General features: G+C 38.1%; 3 protein-coding genes across 12 annotated transcripts in view; 1 reads left to right on the forward strand and 2 right to left on the reverse strand.

Moving 5' to 3' along the window:
- The window catches only part of LOC101737057 (protein prickle), a 358,717-nt gene that overhangs the window by 182,495 nt on the left and 155,638 nt on the right, over positions 1-20,584 (reverse strand). The gene's annotated exons all lie outside the window — the stretch shown is intronic.
- LOC101736800 (glucose dehydrogenase [FAD, quinone]) lies at positions 1,587-5,419 on the forward strand. Its single transcript, XM_004926173.4, has 3 exons — positions 1,587-2,273; positions 2,963-3,078; positions 3,990-5,419. Exons 1-3 carry the CDS (start codon positions 1,989-1,991, stop codon positions 5,416-5,418), a joined length of 1,830 nt encoding a protein of 609 aa, XP_004926230.2. The 5' UTR covers positions 1,587-1,988; the 3' UTR covers position 5,419.
- LOC101736659 (glucose dehydrogenase [FAD, quinone]) lies at positions 5,415-14,059 on the reverse strand. Of its 2 annotated transcripts, none has more exons than XM_021348001.3 (4): positions 10,611-14,059; positions 7,692-7,878; positions 6,960-7,272; positions 5,415-6,749 (listed from the first exon to the last, which is right to left on the reverse strand). In XM_021348001.3, exons 1-4 carry the CDS (start codon positions 10,631-10,633, stop codon positions 5,446-5,448), a joined length of 1,827 nt encoding a protein of 608 aa, XP_021203676.2. In that variant the 5' UTR covers positions 10,634-14,059; the 3' UTR covers positions 5,415-5,445. The 2 variants fall into 2 exon arrangements, with proteins under 2 accessions (XP_021203676.2, XP_062529844.1); XM_062673860.1 differs by lacking the exon at positions 10,611-14,059 and adding an exon at positions 8,344-10,364.

Raw genomic sequence — 20,584 nt, forward strand, 5'->3', positions numbered from 1 at the left:
CTCTTATGAGTCCGCGCGGGTAGGTACCACCACCCTGCCTATTTCTGCCGTGAAGCAGTAATGCCTTTCGGTTTGAAGGGTGGGGCAGCCGTTGTAACTATACTGAGATCTTAGAACTTATATCTCAAGGTGGGTGGCGCATTTACGTTGTAGGTGTCCATGGGCTCCAGTAACCACTTTACACGAGGTGGGCTGTGAGCTCGTCCACTCATCTAAGCAATAAAAAAAAACATAATTATTTCAAGTATCCTAATATAAACTGAACTGCCTCTCCCCTGCATCGCTTCGAGAGTACGTGTTTTGCGTATCAGCTGGGTTTTTTTTTGTGTCAGAATGCGTACCATATATAATTGTTGCACAATAGATTGAAATCTTTCTGTATTTTAATAGCGAAACGCCACAGTGAAGCAATCAACTCAATCACATTAATAAAATTATTTTAATCGGCTAATGGGAAAGCACAGCTGAGTGAATCGATCGGGTTCGGACGGGCTACCTGCTTCGAATTGAATGTACCTACATAATATGTAGTTGTCACAATGAGTTGTCTGTCACACACGCTTTTGGTTACGTCGATCGTCTTAACCCTGTTGTTGAAGTCATAAGGTTGTTCCCATTTGGACGATCAAACATAAATTTCGGTTTTATTCGACTATAATTAATTGGAATTGTAAGTTTGTACACTATTATAATTATATTTTCAACGCCAAGACTACACTAAATATTAATAAAGACAAACAATATTTAATCTATTCTCAATTCGACCACAGACGTCAAGAACAAAAGTTTGACAATAAATAAATAGTATGCATGCGTGTGTGTGTCAAATACGTGGTAGTGTGTGCAATGTTTTCTTTATTCATTTAATGTATCTTTTATGCATTATTAAAAAAAAAATAGCATTGTGCACTTCTTCCCTATATTCTCTATAAGTTTGGAAAATTTCATACTCCTCCGTCCGCGCAATTTTCGTAAAAAGGGATACAAAGTTTTTGCTTCACGTATTAATATATAGATTAACACGTTGATCGTCAGACTACAAACCATGCTTAGCCCAGTGGGTCGTGACGGACACCACGTGTTTACCATGTGACATCTCTCGGAAAATGATGAGTCAATCAGTAGTCGCCCATTATTTTATTTCTTGACAACATTTGCGAAAAAACACATTTTTTTATTGCTCGCGTAGGCAGACGAGCACACGGCCCACCTGATGGTGAATGGTTACCCTCGCCCATGGACTTCAGCAATGCCAGGGGCAGAGCCAAGCCGCTGCCTACCTCAACCATTTCTGGACGATTCTGGATATATCGGTGCGGCCCTCGGGGAAACTATGTTAATATATCTCGGCCCCTGACCAGGAGATGTTACGCGTACCTACATTTCTAATATCGGATATATTTCAAAGCTCATTGGAAACATTAACAATCCCGTTGACTGGCTTATTTTCACAATTTCCACGTACGCGTTCTATTCCCGTTACGAAAACCTCTCGGAACTCCAAACAATGCAGAAAAGATTCCAAACAAAAACAACACGTTATGGTAAACAATAAATTCTTTGATATTGTCTTTGAAGTTTCAGTATCTATTGAAACGTTCTGAAGTGTTCTGCATAATTAAAAACACAGCTAAATATATCGATTAATGCTTCTATCGCGGCGTTATAAAATACATTCAGCTTTTATACAAAAATACTAAGAGACTGATAGAATTTAAAAATTGTGGTGATTTAAAATGTTAAAATAAATAAAATCGTGAAAATAATTGTTATTAAAGTTACAGAAATGTACTGGATCCTTTGAATGATAACCGTACTATAAAATAAATGCATCAAACTTTCCAAACAACACGTGACGCAGGCTCTTTTTAATCAAAACAATTCTAGAAATTTATAGGACCTGTGTCCATTAAACATCCGACTAAAATCGAACGGCTTAAGATTGTTGATTTAAAATGATAGTGAAATAAAAAGAAGTGTAAGATGCAATGACAGCGAATATAACTGATGAACTGTGTAAGATATGCGATGGTAGAATTGAGTGTGCCCCTACAGCCATCTTACTGATATCCTTGGTACACACTCTTTACGGACACATCGCTGCTGAACCAGATTATTTTGGTAAAAGTCAAGGTAAAACTGACGAACTTATCAAATTCAGGCACAAAAATCCTCTCGAAAATGTTGAAGAGGAATATGATTTTGTGGTGATAGGTGGCGGTACAGCCGGCTGTGTTCTTGCCAGTAGACTATCAGAAAATAGGAAATGGAAGGTAAGAAAAGAAAACTCTTAAAATTTTTATTTTCTTCTACTAGTAAACGATCAAGCAGACTTGGCAACGACGGTTGGTAAAACAATCCAATAACAACCACTGCCTGATAATTTTTTTTATAAAAAGGAGACAGACGTACCTTTAGCAGTAAGTAACTTTTTTTTTAAGATTGAAGGATTACTGGTGGCAAGGAGGCCTTTCCAGTTTCACCAGGGCAGATGGGCGAGCAAAGGCTCAGCCAGGAGGGGTGGGATTTGATAACAGCTGCCCGAGCGCCTCCGAAGGAGACCTAACAGCTCAAGAGCAACTGCTCCTAGTGTTAGAGCTGAAGGCGTCTAATGTAAAAGTCTTGTTAATGCAAATGCAATGCGAGCACTATGACATGTCCTTCTTCAAACAAGGCTTGTGGAGAGTACTAAGCGGTAGGCAGCGGCTTGGCTCTGCCCCTGGCATTGCTGAAGCCCATGGGCGACGGTAACCACTCACCATCAGGTGGGCCGTATGCTCGTCTGCCAAAAAGGGCGATAAAAAAAATAAATTGGGGTCTCATGGATCCATAAGGACGTGAATAAATAACTACTTAGTAGAGTGAGCTACTGTTAATATTCATGAGTTAGATTGCAAGTTGCACGTTGATAGTAACAAAATAGCGATTTCATTAATTTTTCATATAATTGTCTATTTCGTAGATCCTTCTTATTGAGGCAGGGCCTGAAGAGCCGAAAATAGCTTTGATACCAGGTCTGACTAGTGAATTCAAAGGTTCAAGTCTCGACTGGCAGTACAGCATGAGACCCAAGAAGGGGTAAGTGGCGTTACTGAGTAAACACAAAGAAAAGCTATTTAAACATATACTATTTTATTGCTTAGATGGGTGGACAAACTCATGGACTTCGGTTCGAGGACGAAGAATTCAGTGGTTACTGGAGCCTACAGACATCAACAACGTACCTAAATGCTGCACCCACCAAGGTGGGTCCATGTCTCAAGAGACATGAGTTCTAAAATCTCAGTTTTTACAATACAACGGCTGCCCCACCCTTCAAACGAAACGCATCACTACTTCACGGCAGATATAGACAGGTTGGTTGTGGTACCTACCCGCGCGGACTCACAAGAGGTCCTACCACCAGTAATTACGCAAATTATAAATTTGCGAGTTTGATTTTTATTACACGATATTAGGTATTCCTTCACCGTGGAAGTCAATCGTGAACATTTGTTAAGTGCGTATTTCATTAGAAAAATTTATACCTTTCTGCGGGATCCGAACACTAGCGCAATCGCATTGCTTGATACGAATGCACCAGGCGTCTTATCCTTTAGGCTATGACGACATACGATTATTCCTAGACTATAATTTCCATTTTTTAAGTTACTAAAATAACGGTCACAAGTTGGGTACAAGCATTTGTTATATCATCGTAATAGTTGACAGTGGCTTCACGATGATCCTCAAATAGGTAATGTTTTTGAGCAATGGTGACCAAACACGGGTATGATACACGCTGCTTTAACTTCTTTTCGTTTCATCTTCGCTCGCCGATTAGATAGTATTGTAAAAACTTTAGCTTAAGCTTGTTGCTTGTTTTATAATAATCGAGCTACTTTTAAATTAAGACCTACACAAGTATTCTCAGTTTATAAGATCATAAACACATAGTTAAAATATTTATGAATCTCCTGAAAATTTTTTTTTTATATTATCTCCTCCAGTTTCTGTCAAGATCGTGTTGAAACAGGCTGTGAAGTAGTTCAAGGCAGAGTGCTAGGAGGTACTACCTCCATTAACGACATGGCGTACATGAGAGGAAGTCCAGCAGATTACGATGAATGGGCTTTAAATGGAAACGAAGGATGGAGTTTCAGCGAAGTTTTACCGTATTTCAAATATTCAGAAGGAAATTATGACAAGGACATTTCAAAAAACAAAGTTTATCATTCAACCCAGGGTCCATTGGATGTCGGGAGGTATCCTTACGTGGACGATAACGTGGATGTTTTGTTAAGTGCATTCAATGAGTTAGGGTACAACTACACCGATATTAATGGAAGAAATCAATTGGGGTTCATGAGAATTCAGACTATGTCGTATTTTGGCGAACGAGTTAGTGCGTACACTGCTTTCATAGATCCAATTAGAAAAGTACGTTCAAATTTAAATGTAATTACAGAAGCGTTGGTAACTAAAATACGATTTGAGAATATCGGAGAAGTCGTGAAGGCGCACAGTGTGGTTTACATGAAAAATGGTACAAGAGTCTTAGTTAGAGTTAACAAAGAAGTTATACTGAGCGCGGGAGCGATAAATTCTCCCAGATTATTAATGCTCTCTGGAATCGGACCCAGAGACTATTTAGAATATTTAGGTATTAAAGTTCACGCGGATTTACCTGTCGGCGGTAATTTTCATGACCATTTATCTGTTTGTTTGCCTGTCATTAAACTAACAAAAACGGCTACAACATCTAAATTCCCGGAAAAGCTTAAAGATATTACAAATTATTACACAAAAGGTGTAGGGCCGCTGGCGGCGAATTTCCAAGTAGTTGCTTTTGTGGAGTCTAGTATTTCAGATGTTTTGGGGACCCCTGATATAGAGATCAGGTTTAAGGGTCACGATTCCAATATGTATTACGACAGGCTGAATATTTGCGTGTCTTTGTTAACGCCCAAAAGTCGAGGACAAGTAGTATTAAACGCTACAGACCCAATATTTGGGAAGCCATTAATTTATCCGAATTTTCTTAAAGATCCAACCGACGAAATTAAATTACTTGAAGGTGTCCAGCACGCAGTAAGACTTTTTGATACTGAAGTCTTTAAAACAGCAGGATTTGAGTTCGATCCTCGTCCAATATTAAATAATGAATGTAAAAACCATGAAGCAGTTTCAACTCAGTTTTGGTCGTGTATTATCAAACAATTTTCTATGCCATTACATAATTACGTAGGCACATGTAAGATGGGTACAGTCACTGATTCGAAATCAGTTGTCGACAGTAGTCTGGGGGTGTACGGTATTTCTAATTTAAGAGTGGTAGATGCGTCAATAATTCCTAAGATAACTAGAGGTTCAACTGCTGCTCCTGTGATAATGATAGCTGAAAAAGCAAGTGATTTAATTAAAACTATTTGGTATTAAATTTATGTATGTTTTATTTTCCTTAAATCACCTATTGTAAAAGTGACCTTTATTTTCTTTCCAATCTTTTAAAATCATTTTTGCACCTTTCTCTGCTATCATCAATGTCGGTGCAAATATGCCTCCACGGACGTGTGAAGGCATAACAGAAGCATCAATTATGCGCAAACCTTCGATGCCGTGTACCCTAAGCTGGAAGTCTACTACGGACTCCGTGCTATTATCTCCCATTCTACAAGTCCCAATAGGCCTACTCATGGCTCTAGTATAATGTCTGGCTATGCAGTTCCATTGATCTCTGTTGCTTAGTCTATCGCACGGAAATAAGTCTAAAGGAGCAAATTTCACTTCTGCTTTCTTCATTTCTTTGGTATCAAGGAGTTGCAAAGCAATGTCTATGCTATCAACCAAAGTGTCCAGATCCTCTGTTTCCTTTAGCAAGTTTGCTTGTATGACTGGTCGACCATACTTTGGGTTTCTTTTGTTTAAAAGTACTCGACCTTTGCTTTTGGGTCTCAGTAAAATTGGGTGAATATTAACTAAATTATAATAAGGAAGCGGTAGATTAAATTCTTCAGCGCTGTGAACGGTAAGATTGGTTAGTAAATACTTATCGCTTCTAATATAGTTTCCATCTAATGCCAATTCAACGTCCGGAGCATTAATGTTTTCATATAATTGTAAAAATGCAGATACTTGATTAATTCCTCTAGAAGCTAACGGACCACTACGGCTCTGGAACCAGGTCTTGAAATCATTAGTAATTTTTTCCTCAGTAACCGGTGCGACATCGTTCATCACGAAAGCCAGACCCCCAGTGGTGACTTGATCTTGGTAATTCATTCCTACAGGAAGATCTTTGATAGTAGTAATATTATACTTTTTCAATTCTATCTTTGGACCTATTCCAGATAAGTGTAACAAACGCACATTGTTGATGGCTCCAGTAGTGAGAATTATTTCTCTTTTAACATAAGCGGGTCTTTCTTTACCCTTTTCTATCTCATACAAAATTCCATCAACTGTATTTTCTTGTTTATTGATAACAATTTTGGTAACTGTAGCTCCCTTCAGAATTGTTAGATTCTTCCTGTGTCTTACTGGCTTCAAAAAGGCACTATTAGTACTAAGTCTAGTATTGTTTATCATTGCGAATTGATTATTAACAACAGCTTCTGGAATATTTGTATTTATATCCAAGGTCCGTAAGCCCATTTCAGAGAAAGCTCCATTAAATACTTCGATGTATCGATCTGTATACTTGAACTTTTTGACGTGCATCTCTCCACCGCGAGAGTGATATAATGAGTTCATTAAGATGTCGTAATCTCCTGGAATATATTGTAAATTTTTCATTCTCAAAATATTTTAACATTTAATTCTGGATACGATGATCCTATAGCCAGTAAAAGTTTTAAGCTTATTGTGCAGTATTATTATTTACATTATTAGATTTCATAATAATCTAAAACATTAGATTAGGTCTATTTTATTTGAAAATAAACATAACGATAGTGTAATCTCAAGTAAAATAATCTTACCGTTATCTTCGCTGTATTTAAAGTCATCAATTAAATTTTCGAACTTCCACTCCAAAGAGGCAAGCGTTCCAGTATTGTGCCAGCCATCATAGTCCACTTTAGAGCCTCTTGTATACTTCATATCGTTGGTTACACTGGAGCCCCCGAGTACTTTTCCAGTTTTGACCTCGCAGCTTCCACTAGGCCTGGATAGACAGGAGTAGCCGTTTCTCTCTGTCCTATAGTTCCACAGAATCGGACGGTACTCATTGGTCGGAACTCCTGGGATATTATAATCTATGTTCTCATCATCACCAGTTTCTACTAAAAGAACCTGTAGAATTGAATAGAATCGAATTTTTAGAAATGAGGGAAATCTTGATTGTATTGTGATCACAGCAATCCTACCATTCAGACCGGAATTATGTCTTTAGGACGAAAATATATATGTAAAAATAAGTATTTACAATAGCGGGCTTACAAAGCGCTCTATCAACCATGTCTAGGACGTATTCTAAACTCACCAACCAGACCTAGCTATTTCTGTCGAAGCACATAAAAGTTTCGATGATACCTGGCTATACTTGTAGTAAAATATTGCTAAAGTGTATTCAGGTCTGTGTGCTCAATCAAGAAGCTGGCAGCCTTTACTCCGCAAAGCACCTACCCTTAACTAAAGCCACCTGTAATCGTAAATACGTGTAGAATAAGCTAATCGGCCGCTTTGAGCTCAGATAGCTTATCATCAATTACCTTCCAATCCGAGACAGCTGACAGCCTGTTAGCCAAGACGCAGCCAGCAGTGCCTCCGCCGACAATTATGAAATCAAAAACACTTTGTCTAAGATCCCTTTCATCGGCTTTTGTCCTCGTCGCTTTGGTGAAAAGATCAGCTTTTACTGATGTTAATGTGAGAAGGAGAAGGAGTTTTGAAAGCAACCTGAGGGTTAGAGGTGTAAGTGATTCTAAAGTCAGAGGAGTTCGCTACTCTATGTGTACTAACCAAAGTATATTTCCTACAGTACAACTTTACAACACTTTACTGGTGGTAGGACCTCTTGTGAGTCCGCACGGGTAGGTACCACCACCCCGCCTATTTCTGCCGTGAAGCAGTAATGCGTTTCGGTTTGAAGGGTGGAGTAGCCGTTGTAACTATACTGAGACCTTAGAACTTATATCTCAAGGTAGGTGGCGCATTTACGTTGTAGATATCTATGGGCTCCAGTAACCACTTAACAACAGGTGGGCTGTGAGCTCGTCCACCCATCTGAGCAATAAAAAAAAATCACTAAAACGATGTCATCCTTCGTTTTATGCCTACTTTAGTGCCTAGCTCGTGTTAAGTACTGGAGCCATAGGCAATTACCCTTTGTAGCAAAACTCATCCTGATTAGAATCCAGATACCTAGTCATGTTGCCTCGCGTTCTGTCTACCTCCAGTTAAAATCTCTGCGATTAGATTAACCCGAGAGTTGAGACGCAGAGCTTCAACTGAACGTCGCCTTTGTACCGGCAATATTGTTCAAAAAGTGGAATATATTTAGCAAAATCCATCTTTATCTACAGCTGATAAATTTCGTAATTTTAACAGACAGAAAGATTAGATAGACTTATCACTGAAGCGTAATCATTATTTTTCGAATTGTCGTAAAAGAACAAACCGCCTTTTTATATTGTTTTCAAAAGTTGACAGTGCACGGCCCATCTGATCATAAGTGTTCAATATCCTACATGGACATCAGGAATACCGAAGAGACTGTCAAACGCCGCGTTTTTTTAAATTGTCCGTGTAGGCATATTCGTATACGGCCCAGCTGATGGTAAGTGGTTACCGATGCTCATGGACGTCAGCAATGCCAGGGGCAGAGCCAAGCCGCTGACTACCACTTAGTACTCCCCACAAGCCTCGTTTGAAGAATGAAATGAAGACATGTCATAGCACTCGGGAACCATTGTGGAGGGGGGATCTCATTCCAAATCCGGATGGTACGTGGCGGAAAATATATCTGGAAACCCACTGTAGATGAACGCAGCGGCTCCAGGTAGTATGGATAAACTCTACTCCGGTGGCCGGCGGTGCGACGGTAAAAACGAAGTGTAACCCAGTATCGATGACTCCCTTTAGATGTTTGAAGAATGATGTGTCAAATTGCTCAGGAAATACCGTGGAGGGAAGCTTATTCCAAACCAGTATGGTACTGGTACAAATATAAATAGGAATGCTGTTGAATGAATATGGTTGTTATGACAAAGCCTTGCGGTTTTGGGGACTAACGATCAACTCTGTCCTGGTGACAACAAATTCGATTGCATCGTGGTAAAAAGCGGTTTGACGTTGGCTTGCAGAAATGACGGGAATACAGGCGGCCTTTCGCAGTCGGTGAATAGTATTCGAAGCGTTAGAAACTAATTTAGAAATAATTGGAATGAAAATCTACGACGTGATAACAATGATGACAACAATGAAAATGTTAGAACAAAAAAATCTGCTCATTTACAAAATGTCTAACCTCTGGCTGTTCGCCATAATTCTGAAAACGAAAGCAGCCGAGTTTCTTGGCGCACAAGTAGAGAATGTCTTTGTCAATTAGTGACAGAGATAACTGATTTTAACAGGTGTTTGTTGGGCGCTTCCAAGCAGCGGTTTAAGCGCGTTCTTGCATATAATATCATCACCAAAACTACGTAAAACTGAAAAAAAAGAAGAAATCTGCTGAACAGACATGTGCAGTCTCTCATACTAAAGCAACGTACAGTTAAAACAACATTTATTACGCTGAACCCTGATAATGAAATTAATTGGTATTTCATGCTGTGGGTTTGACTGGTATTTGCTGTCAATTTCAACAACTAACCTACCCACTAAATGCATATAAGTAATGACCATTTCTTGGGAACCATAGCTACCTATATAAGGTGACATAAATAAAATAAATTTGCAAATGTTTCTCTGTTCCTTCTCTCAAAAGACCGGGGCTACTAATATAACTAGTTTCTCAAAAAAACATTTTCCAGCCAATCATATTTTACTCCTCAAATCTCAGCTGAATATATTTGTACGATTCCCCAATCTTGAGGTAACAATACCGTAAGCCTCGTTCATTTTGTCGAAGCCGATATAAGCACAGTATCATTTCATTTCTAAGTCACGTTGCCACAGCCGACCCATTGCTCGTCGGCAGTATTGATTACATTGAAATAAAAGCTATTCCAACCCTCCACACTGCAATGTACGATTGCTTCGCGCCAGAATAACGATCAACGAAAACGCAAAATTGCACTAGACCATGAATCAACAGAACGAAGGCATTAGGAACTAAGGTGTCTAGGTTGCTACTAGCAAATATTACAATCGAGGAACTTTATGACCCTACTACTTTGACGCTGTAACCACTTTTTTTTTATTGCCTAGATATGTGGACGAACTCACAGTCCACCTGGTGTAAAGTGGTTACTGAAACCCATATACATCTACAACGTAAATGCGCCACCCACCTTGAGATATAAGTTCTGAGGTCTCAGTGTAGTTACAGCGGTTGTCCCACCCTTCAAACCGAAACGCATGACTGCTTCACGGCCGAAATAGGCGAGGCGGTGGTACCTACCCGTGCGGACTCACAAGAGGTCCTACCACCAGTAAAAACCACTTGAACAGAGACCTCGTATTGTTACCTTCTAAATACGGCAAATTTCATTTTCACACAACGATTCTTCTTTAGATTATCACGATTAGAAACTCCACCGCACTCCCCGGTGGAGACTGGTAGACTGGTTTCACAATTGCGTTATCGCTGTTCAGTTTTGCTTCGCTTCACTGGGCCTCGTCCTTTGTTGCGCAATACGGAAGATGCGTAATTAAGGATGCCAGTGGAAGGTCACAGTTTTCTCAAACATACTATGTATAGCCTGTTGGTTTCCTTGTGGAAGGCCACTGCATTTATTTATTAATCGTGCACTTGCAAAGGTATCTCACAAACAGATTGATTAACTGAAGATAATTGAATCTCTTTACATATTATTATAGATAGTAATTCACATGAAATTCTCTAATGTATGTACAAATGTTCCCTGATGTGCGTGGTCTAGGGAGACCAAAATATAGGTTCTACATATTGCTCAAGAGATATTTAGCATTTAGCGGCATATAGTATGGTAGTGTAGAGGTCTTACCACATCTATCCATACCGGCTAATTTACAATAAGCTACGTTCTTCCTCCACCCTTATGATCTACATTGATACGCCGGTAGCAAATGATCAAACACTAAGAAGGTAAACTTTTATTTTAACATCATACAAGTCTTTTTGTTCGTATTCTTATGATGAGCGAATATTATACGTAAAATATTATTTAAAATTGCTAATAAAATATATTTACAATAATACGAAATAACAATGAATTGCTTCGTGATTTTTATATATCGATATTTGTATGCAAGTAATTAATATGAATACAACAAGCATTGTATCACTAAGGCAGCATAGTCTTTAGAGAATGACCGTGTTTGATTCGTGAAGATTTACAAATAGTACATGAACTTAATTATGTTTAGCGTGAAATACAATGGTATTGATCAGTGATTCCATAAATTTCAGACAATGCAGGTCAACGCTATGCATACGCTTATGAATATAGGTGATTGAGAGACTAAACATACAATACAATTGTACATGTTTTGTGATGAAAAACTCTTAAGAATCTATGATATCTACAGAATCTATATACATTTTAAATTTGTGATTTTAATAGTTTCAATCCACTCATTAATTGTTGGATATATCTGTCTTTACAATCAACAAATATGAACATCATGAGATCTAAATTAAAGATCATACAGCATCGTCGTAGCGTAGTGAGTTCTCTTTGTTAAATCTTGTCTAGTAATCATTTAAAGGTTTCTTTGGCTGATTGTTATGGCGGGATTTTAATTAAATAAAAAAAACAGTTTATGCTTTTTAATCATATGTTTTACAACAAACCTAAGATAAAATCGTAAACTGGTCTTGTTAAAGAGGCAGAGCGTACGGTTCACTAGAAGATATGTCACCCAAAGACATCAACGATTCTGAGCCTCCTCTCGTTTGAAGAAGGATATGCCATATAACTGTGGTAGAGGGGTTTGCGCACTCCTGTTTCCTCACCGGGTGAATCACTTTAATTGCAGTAGTTGATATTAGTTCGAGCCTAACGTCGCGTCTACACTATGAAATTAGTTGCATGACATTAATTTCACCAAAAAATCGCGCAGGGCACGAAACTAATTTGCATGCATGAAATTAATGCATGCATTACGAAAGTATTAAATTACACGTGAAACTGTTGGTAAAACTAATGTCACGAAATTAATTTCACGCCACTAATTTCGTAATGTAAATTCGCCTTAAGGCACACTGTACTGTAAGTCATTCAGCTCAGCAAACAATACGACAAGTGTAAGGAGCGTTTCTAGACACTATTGTGCTTTCGTGATTAATAAATATATCATTTTAAAAATTTCAAAAATAAATGCGCTGTATTGCCTAGATATAACAAGATTTAGGCACATCATTAAAATATCATGTCAAAACCGTATTCGCGGAAAAAAAAAAACTTATCGAAACTTGGTTTGGCGATATGATAAATTTCCGGTAACACGCAACTTAAACTTTAGAAAATATTATATACCTACTATTCATGAACACGTCAATCGTACTGCGATAATTTCACTGTGTCACCCGTCACGGGCACACCGACTTTGTATTTAGTATTTTTATGTCTTAAATCAATTATAAATTTAGTTTATCGTTATTCAAAAAAATAATAATACCTACACAAATGATGATTAATCGTGCATGTAAAAATTGTATTTAGATTTTCGGTAATGAAACATTATGTCAAGGTATTCGTTTACATACGATACATGATAATATTAAAACATTAATCAAATTATTTATTATCACGATACTGGTACTTAATGTTTAACACTTCGGGTATACCTACCATAAGAATATAGAGATCATACTCGAATTAATTAACGTAAATTTAATTTTAATCGATAAGAAAGGATTAGGTATATCGAATTTACAATGCCAACCGATGTCAACGGTTATCAAGTAATATCACATACATTTTATTGTCTATGAGTATCACAAGCACCAAATTATCACACATTTTTTCATTACTATTCGTGAAGAAGTAATTAATTATAATAAATATTTCTACATTAAATAAGGCATGTAATATTTGATTCGCATAGAATGCTGACGTATGAGCAAGTGGTCCAACAGCATAATAATATTCTGTCAACATTGAGCACAAATTGCTAACAAATTTAAGTAACATAGAATGCTGACGTATGAGCAAGTGGTCCAACAGCATGATAATATACTGTCAACATTGAGCACAAATTGCTAACCAATTTATGTAACGTATATTTTACTGATAATCATGAAAGTCGCGCGTTACTAACGTGCGAATATAATATTGAAAGGAATTTAAATACCCACTTCAATACATTACTGAATATTTCATTGACTGGTCAAGCGTGCCAGATTTCACACACTACTATTCCTTTTTAAATGCAAATATCGGCACAGGCTACACAAGTCGTGATATTGTTTCGAAATAAACGACAACACGACCGGCTCGGTCACACAGTTCCTAAATTTATTGTTGATGCACTTCTTCGATGTCTGGATCACATATTTTTTCTCCTGTCCAACGGGATGTTCGTCAACCGACGCATTAACCAAATGCAGCACCGCGTCATACTCCCTTATAGGCATGAATCCTCTGTTGTTCGTGATAAAACATTTACCGCATTTCCTTCTTTCGAATAATGCGACACTGTCGCTTTCTTTAAGGATTCTTGTCTCCGGCACTGATAGAAACATGAACACGTATTTGTCGCCGACGCTAAAATCTTCGTCGACAAACGTTATAGCGGCGTCTGGTATGATCGAGTAGAAGATCAACAGGTACACAAAGAGGTAACAAAACACAACGAGCACAGTCCTCTGAAGTTTTGAGACGCGCCGCCAAAACATCACGAGCTCAGTACGAAAATCAACATTTTTTTCGCAAAGACACGTTACCCGCCGCCGCGCTCCCGGGCGCGTCTGACAGAGACGGCTAACGGTCGATACCCTGCACTTCAACTTTCGTCCTTTCAGTAATTACAATCAAAAAACCACTTTAACTGAACAAGATAAAGTCTAATGTCGATTTGTAAAAATTTCAAACAGTTTCTATGACGTAAACCTGAGCAACTGGTTCAACAGCTCACTCTATGAAATTATTGTTGTACAATTTTAAGCTTTATTTGTACGTGAAATTCGAATGACATTTATTTGCGTGTTGTACGCATGCGCGTCGGTTCGGGGTGACCGATGACTGCCGATGATGTATGTAAAATGTTGGATCCTATGTATTAGGGAATATGAAAGTTTCATGAAAAAAACCCAATGTTATTTTTAGCCACACATTATTGCTTCGTTTTGGTATCGGTTCAAACACTAGCGTACGTATAGTGACGTAACGTTTATAATTTAAAATCGATACGTATCAATTTCTTTTTTCTATGAACCGTTTCGTTAATATGGAATCCTCTATTTTTCAGCACATAATATCAAGTAGTTCTCAGTCCCGTAAGATTACTAGATATTATCTTCGAAGAAACATAAAATTTAGAGGTAAATGACCTCGACTTGACGCGTTGGCTTATACGAAAAATAACGGATTTGACATCGCACTTAAGCACCATCGACGTGCTGGCAATGCGGCTTCAGAGGGCTCTTTATGCACTTTAAGTACTTTACTCATTGGTTGAAAGCCTTTACATATTATTCTGATCACTTACTGATTGCTCAAGCAATATCTAGATTAGCGGAGTTGAAATTTTAAAACAGCGCCATCTCTGTACCAGAACCAGAAGCAGGAAATCGTTCGGTTTCAATGAATACTGTCATGAGAGGCGAGCAGCAATATGAGCAATTGATTCTAATGACTAAAATATGCATCTCAATGCACTGTAATGCAATTTGAAATATTGATAAATCTATTTGTAATCTTAAAATTATCACAAATTGTTTTACTTATCGGGTTTTTCAATTGAGATCCTTAAAACCGGTAATATAAATGTATGACTCCTTTTGAAAAGAAGAAAATAGTTGACCGTTATTATTTAGAATAATTGCCATTTTCTGCCGTGGTCGAACGGCAGTATTATCGAAGATAAACTGTGATAGCGTAGTCTATAAGGCCACAGTCGCGTTAGATGTAAAACACACAATCTTCAATATTATTTGAGATGAAACCCACAAAGGGGTTGCCTTCTGACTCAGGGTAGAAGTTTTATTACGGTTAATGGCCATAAATCATACCAAGCATTTATCTGGGATCATGACCGGCACACGAGATAGTAAGCGGAAATTAAAGTAAGTAAAGTTGAGTCTTGATGACCTCTGCGAGGATCGAAAGGGTATCTTTATGTAGTTCGGACTTTGACTGTGTTTATGTTTGATGAAATTGATTAATTTACTGATTTGACTGGAGATGTAGTAAGGAATACTGTTAGCTTCCACGGATGGGTAATTTTGAGATATAACTGTGTAAAATACGACGGAGTCTTCGAGTTCATATCTTAAAGTGATTAGCGGCATTGGTATTATACTGTTTACGGACTCCCCCGACCATTACCACGCCACACCATTACCAGCACACCACTACCACGAGGGTACAAGCACACCACTACCAATAAACATTATTCATGATGTCAACTCACACGTCTTGATAAAATTAAACTAATTACAAAATTTTATGTAAAATAAATTTGTTCATCATTTACTTTGATAGATTCACCTGTACCTACAACTTAAGTGTAGATGAAAAAATTTAACGCCATCTAGTGTCCGATAGTAAGTACAAACATTAACAGCAGCTATACAAAATCATCACTAGATGTCTTTTAAAAGGAAAAATCGATGCCTGTTTTTTAATACTTTTAGTCATACTTTGCAAAGATTTAATTCGTTATTTCGTCGATTACAAGATGAGTTTGTGTCAGCTGAAACACAACACCAGATTGTGCTGAGTTACAGTAATTTTCTTTGTTATTTTAAGCAGTAATATTTTTATATATTATAAAATGTATGAGGTGTGGTAAGAAATATTTACATATAGGTACATTACAGCGGGTGGTTTTAAAACCATTTGAAATCTGATATTTTCCAGATAACCACAGAATGATGACACACAAAGTATGTTTCAACAAGAAACAGCTCGTTTACGTGCGCCTTGGCATTATATAGAGATCCATACCAGAACTCTAGACAGAGACTGGGTTTTTTGATCAACGTATCGGCAGCCAGATTCACGGCCCTTATGTGTTAAGTGGGTAATGGAGTCCATACATGCAACGTGAATGTCGCTCACAACTTGAGGTCTAAATGTCAATGCATGGTAAGCCGGAATGCTTGTCAGCTTCATGACCGCAACAAGGAGGAGGGCGGCATCGACACGTGCGAGTTCATGATGATTCTTAATTTTTTTATTGCCCTTGTAGGCGGACGAGCATACGGCCCACCTGATGGTGAATAGTTACCGTCGCCCATGGACTTCAGCAATTCCTGTGGCAGAGCCGCTGCCTACCGTAAAGTACTCCCTACAAGTCACGTTTAAAAACGCGTCTTTTTACATTTATTACGCGATTTTATTCCTTTCTCGGGACAGTTCGACGCACACACGTGATAAGTACGTATTTCCTTAGAATTTTTTTTATCTCTTAACTATTAAGTCACGATTTCAAAACTTTAGTGTGCACAGGAAATACGATTACACTTCGTTATCGGAAAATGGGATTCAAAATGATTCAAAAACATTAAAAGCACGTTTGGAGATGCTTCACCTCAGAACCTCGACTTTACAGTTAAGTAACGCCGCCGCGCGCCGCGCCGACCCGCATTAACGAACTCCCTTTGAATAAATGAATCTGTATGTGAGCATTGCGTTCCGAATGGTCAAACTTAATCGTCAATTAAGAAAGATTTAACTCGGTCTTAAGACGTCTTATCTTATCTCGGACAAGAACCAACTGTCAGTTTGGACCGGGGGACACAAATGTGTCGCAGATCACGGAGGAGCCTTAGAATTGTCTTAGTGTCAAATGAGAATGATATTGTGTAGACGTAAAAAACAGTAGAAGTGACAGGGAATTATTATTTTTGACGTGATAACCATAAATAAATAAATTCACCAGATTGCGTATTGGGCACACAAATATGACACATATCCATTTAATCACTAAAACAGATATAAATAAATGCAAGTGTGGACACGACCTTACTGTTTTACATCTATTAGTAGATTGTACAGCATTTGACAATGAAAAAAGACTATGTAAAGTTCCTAATAACTTGAATGACTGTCTAAATCAGGATGGATGTCTGCAAACCATAAATTTTTTGAAAATGTTAAATGTTTATAAACTAGTGTAATCTACTGTATTATATAATGTAAATAGCCAATAGTGGTCGCTAATGACCCGAGATGTTAAAAAGCGACATAAAAAAAAAAAATCGATGAACACCGGCTGCACGCACGAAAAAGTGTCACGTTCCGCCTTTTAGTGTGCAAGCGAGAGCGCGGAACAAGCGATAGAGAGGCACGATCGGCCCAAGCACTAATTTATCGGAAAAAAAACTTAATTTTCAATTAACGCCTTTATATTTTATAACTCAGCGAATAATTATCTATATATTAATACGTGAAGCAAAAACTTTGTATCCCTTTTTACGAAAATTGCGCGGACGGAGGAGTATGAAATTTTCCACACTTATAGAGAATATAGAGAAGAAGTGCACAATGCTAATATTTTTTTTAAATAATGCATAAAAGATACATTAAATCAATAAAGAAAACATTACACACACTATAATATTTAAAATTCTTTCGCTGCGTGTTTCTCCTCACTTTACTGATGAGAGCCGTGACCTCCATGTAACTCCTTTCTGTAGGTGATAGTCTGCCACCAACAACGAAGTAGTTGCATAAGAGAAGTATTTGAAAGACATCTTTCATTATCATATTCTATCCAGCCATTTTTTAGAAGAATGTTATTCGACACAGTGTCTCGATCTAGTATGTAGGTGGGTAGGTAGGCAGTGGCTTGGTTCTGCCCTGACATTGCTGAAGTTCACGGGCGACGGTAATCACTCACCATCAGGTGGGCCATACGCTCGTGTGCCTATTAGGTAAAAAAAAACTTACGTTACGGACGTTTTTTCCCGGTTAGGTTAGGTTAGGTTAGGAAGGGTACCGCATCGTCCCATTGGAACTTCGTTGCAAAACAATCCCACAGTAGACACTGTCCTTCTTATTTCTACATTCGCATATTCCGGTCTAAGGATCGGGAGGATGTTATCTCTGAAGCTACTGGAGTTTCTACTAGCCCAGTACTCTGTGTTCCAGCAAGCGCCAAAGCGAATGTGATCGTCTTCACTGGCACAGAAAATAATATTTATATGTGAAAGATGAAACGTCAAAAGTAAGAAAAATTGTCATGTTCAGAATATTGCTAACTCTGTGTGATCAGTGTCCTTCCTTAACGTCCACGGACATATCCTCCGTGGGGCTACAAGGGATTTACGATTACTAAGTGCAGGTCCGTTTACTAGTACCGTACATTTTAATAGTTAAGATAAGTTCGGTGAGCTTCAAGATGAATTTAATCAAATCCCTTCACTTTCTTTGAAGATAATACAGAATGTGAGGTCAACATTCTGAATCTACTATTATTGATGGCTGTAGTCCGTCAGAGGACAGCAGCAAAGACGGCTACTTTGAATGTCTCATTGGCCCGGCTTTAATTACGTCGTCAGTTTCCCGCCAACGTATTAGATACGTTATCGCGTACAGTCTACGTGCTAAGTACGCTTTTTTTTTATTGCTTAGTTGGGTGGACGAGCTCACAGCCCACCTGGTGTTAAGTGGTTACTGGAGCCCATGGACATCTACAACGTAAATGCGCCACCCACCTTGAGATATAAGTTCTAAGATCTCAGGATAGTTACAACGGCTGCCCCACCCTTCAAACCGAAACGCATTACTGCTTCACGGCAGAAATAGGCAGGGCGGTGGTACCTACCCGCACGGACTCACAGGAGGTCCTACCACCAGTAAGCGATAAAACTATTACCTGTTACCAGGAAGATCTCTCGGGGTCAGCATGACACATACCTGAAACGAATAAATAGGATTTTAAAACATTTTGCCTCGAGGTGTCGTCGCTAAACATTAAAGGATAAGATGGCCGGTGTAACCGCATCAAGCGACGCGGCTGTGTCGGTGATCAAATCCAGCAGGCTGGTAGTAGTAAATTCTCTGAATATATACTAATATTCAGAGAAATCTTTTTACTGGTAGCACCACCCCGCCTATTTCTGCCGTGAAGCAGTAATGTGTTTCGGTTTGAAGGGTGGGGCGGCCGTTGTAACTATACTTGAGATCTTAGATCTTATATCTCAAGGTGGGTGGCGCATTTACGTTGTAGATGTCTATGGACTCCAGTAACCACTTAAAACCAGGTGGACAGTGAAAAAAAGATCTTAAATACCCAAATAACATCGTGCGATACAAGCCAGCATTGTTTGCGTATTTACTTGAGGTTGGGAGTACGGTAAGCTATGCCCGGGGAATCATTACTATTTTGCGTGATTTGGCCGCAAAGTCGCCATCTGTTCTAGAAGAAGACCTTGAAGCTGAAATCAGCAAAGCGTGCTTACCGACCCGTGCGGGTTTCCAAAGAGTTTACCATCAACAAATAATCTACGAAAACATTTTTTTTTATTACGTCCTCGAAATCCATTCTTTTTATTTAATCCATTATCTTTCTTTTTTATTCAGATATAACAAAAGTTGAGCGCGAACAATTAAACACGTCTAATTACCCGTTCCGGCGACACGACATAACGCATTCATTAATTTAAATGGTATTACATTAAGCCCTGGTTTTACTGTTTTCACTACTGTAGACGAGACGGGAAAAAATCGGATAAAAGAAGTACTCAAATCTATCATTTCGGACTATCATTAGTTTCTAATCGTCCGTGAGTAGTAGCAGTGTCTTCAGCTTTTTTTTTTATTTAACCCTCACCATTAACAGACAGATATACTACCATTTTGACTCAGTGGAACAACATGAGTGAATTTATTTTAATAAAGAAGACTGTGTCATTTTTATTTTAATAGAAAATGAACAATTTTATATGAAACTAGCCGCTCCGGCTCCGCTCGGGTCTTTAACAAAAATTTCAACGATATTTGTCGTTGTTTTATTTTTTTAAATAAAAGTACACTTATTGCGGCATAACTATAATAGTTAGACATTTAAAATTTTCAACGATATTTGTCGTTGTTTTGTTTTTTTTTAATAAAAGGACACTTATTGCCGCATAACTATAATAGTTAGACATATGCTGTCGCTACATTTTTTGTAATTAATAATGTGTTCTACAAAGTCGTAATACATTATTTTATTCTATCGTCAATAGTTTTCGCAGGGCACGCGATGTAAAAAATATTTTTGGTAATTTTTTTACACCTTGAGTTACATTATTGGAGTTTTAGTAAGGATCCTTAATTTTTTTCAAAAAATACCCTATGTCACTCGG

The sequence above is a fragment of the Bombyx mori genome, chromosome 19, assembly GCF_030269925.1.
Source record: "Bombyx mori chromosome 19, ASM3026992v2".
Taxonomy (NCBI): domain Eukaryota; kingdom Metazoa; phylum Arthropoda; class Insecta; order Lepidoptera; family Bombycidae; genus Bombyx; species Bombyx mori.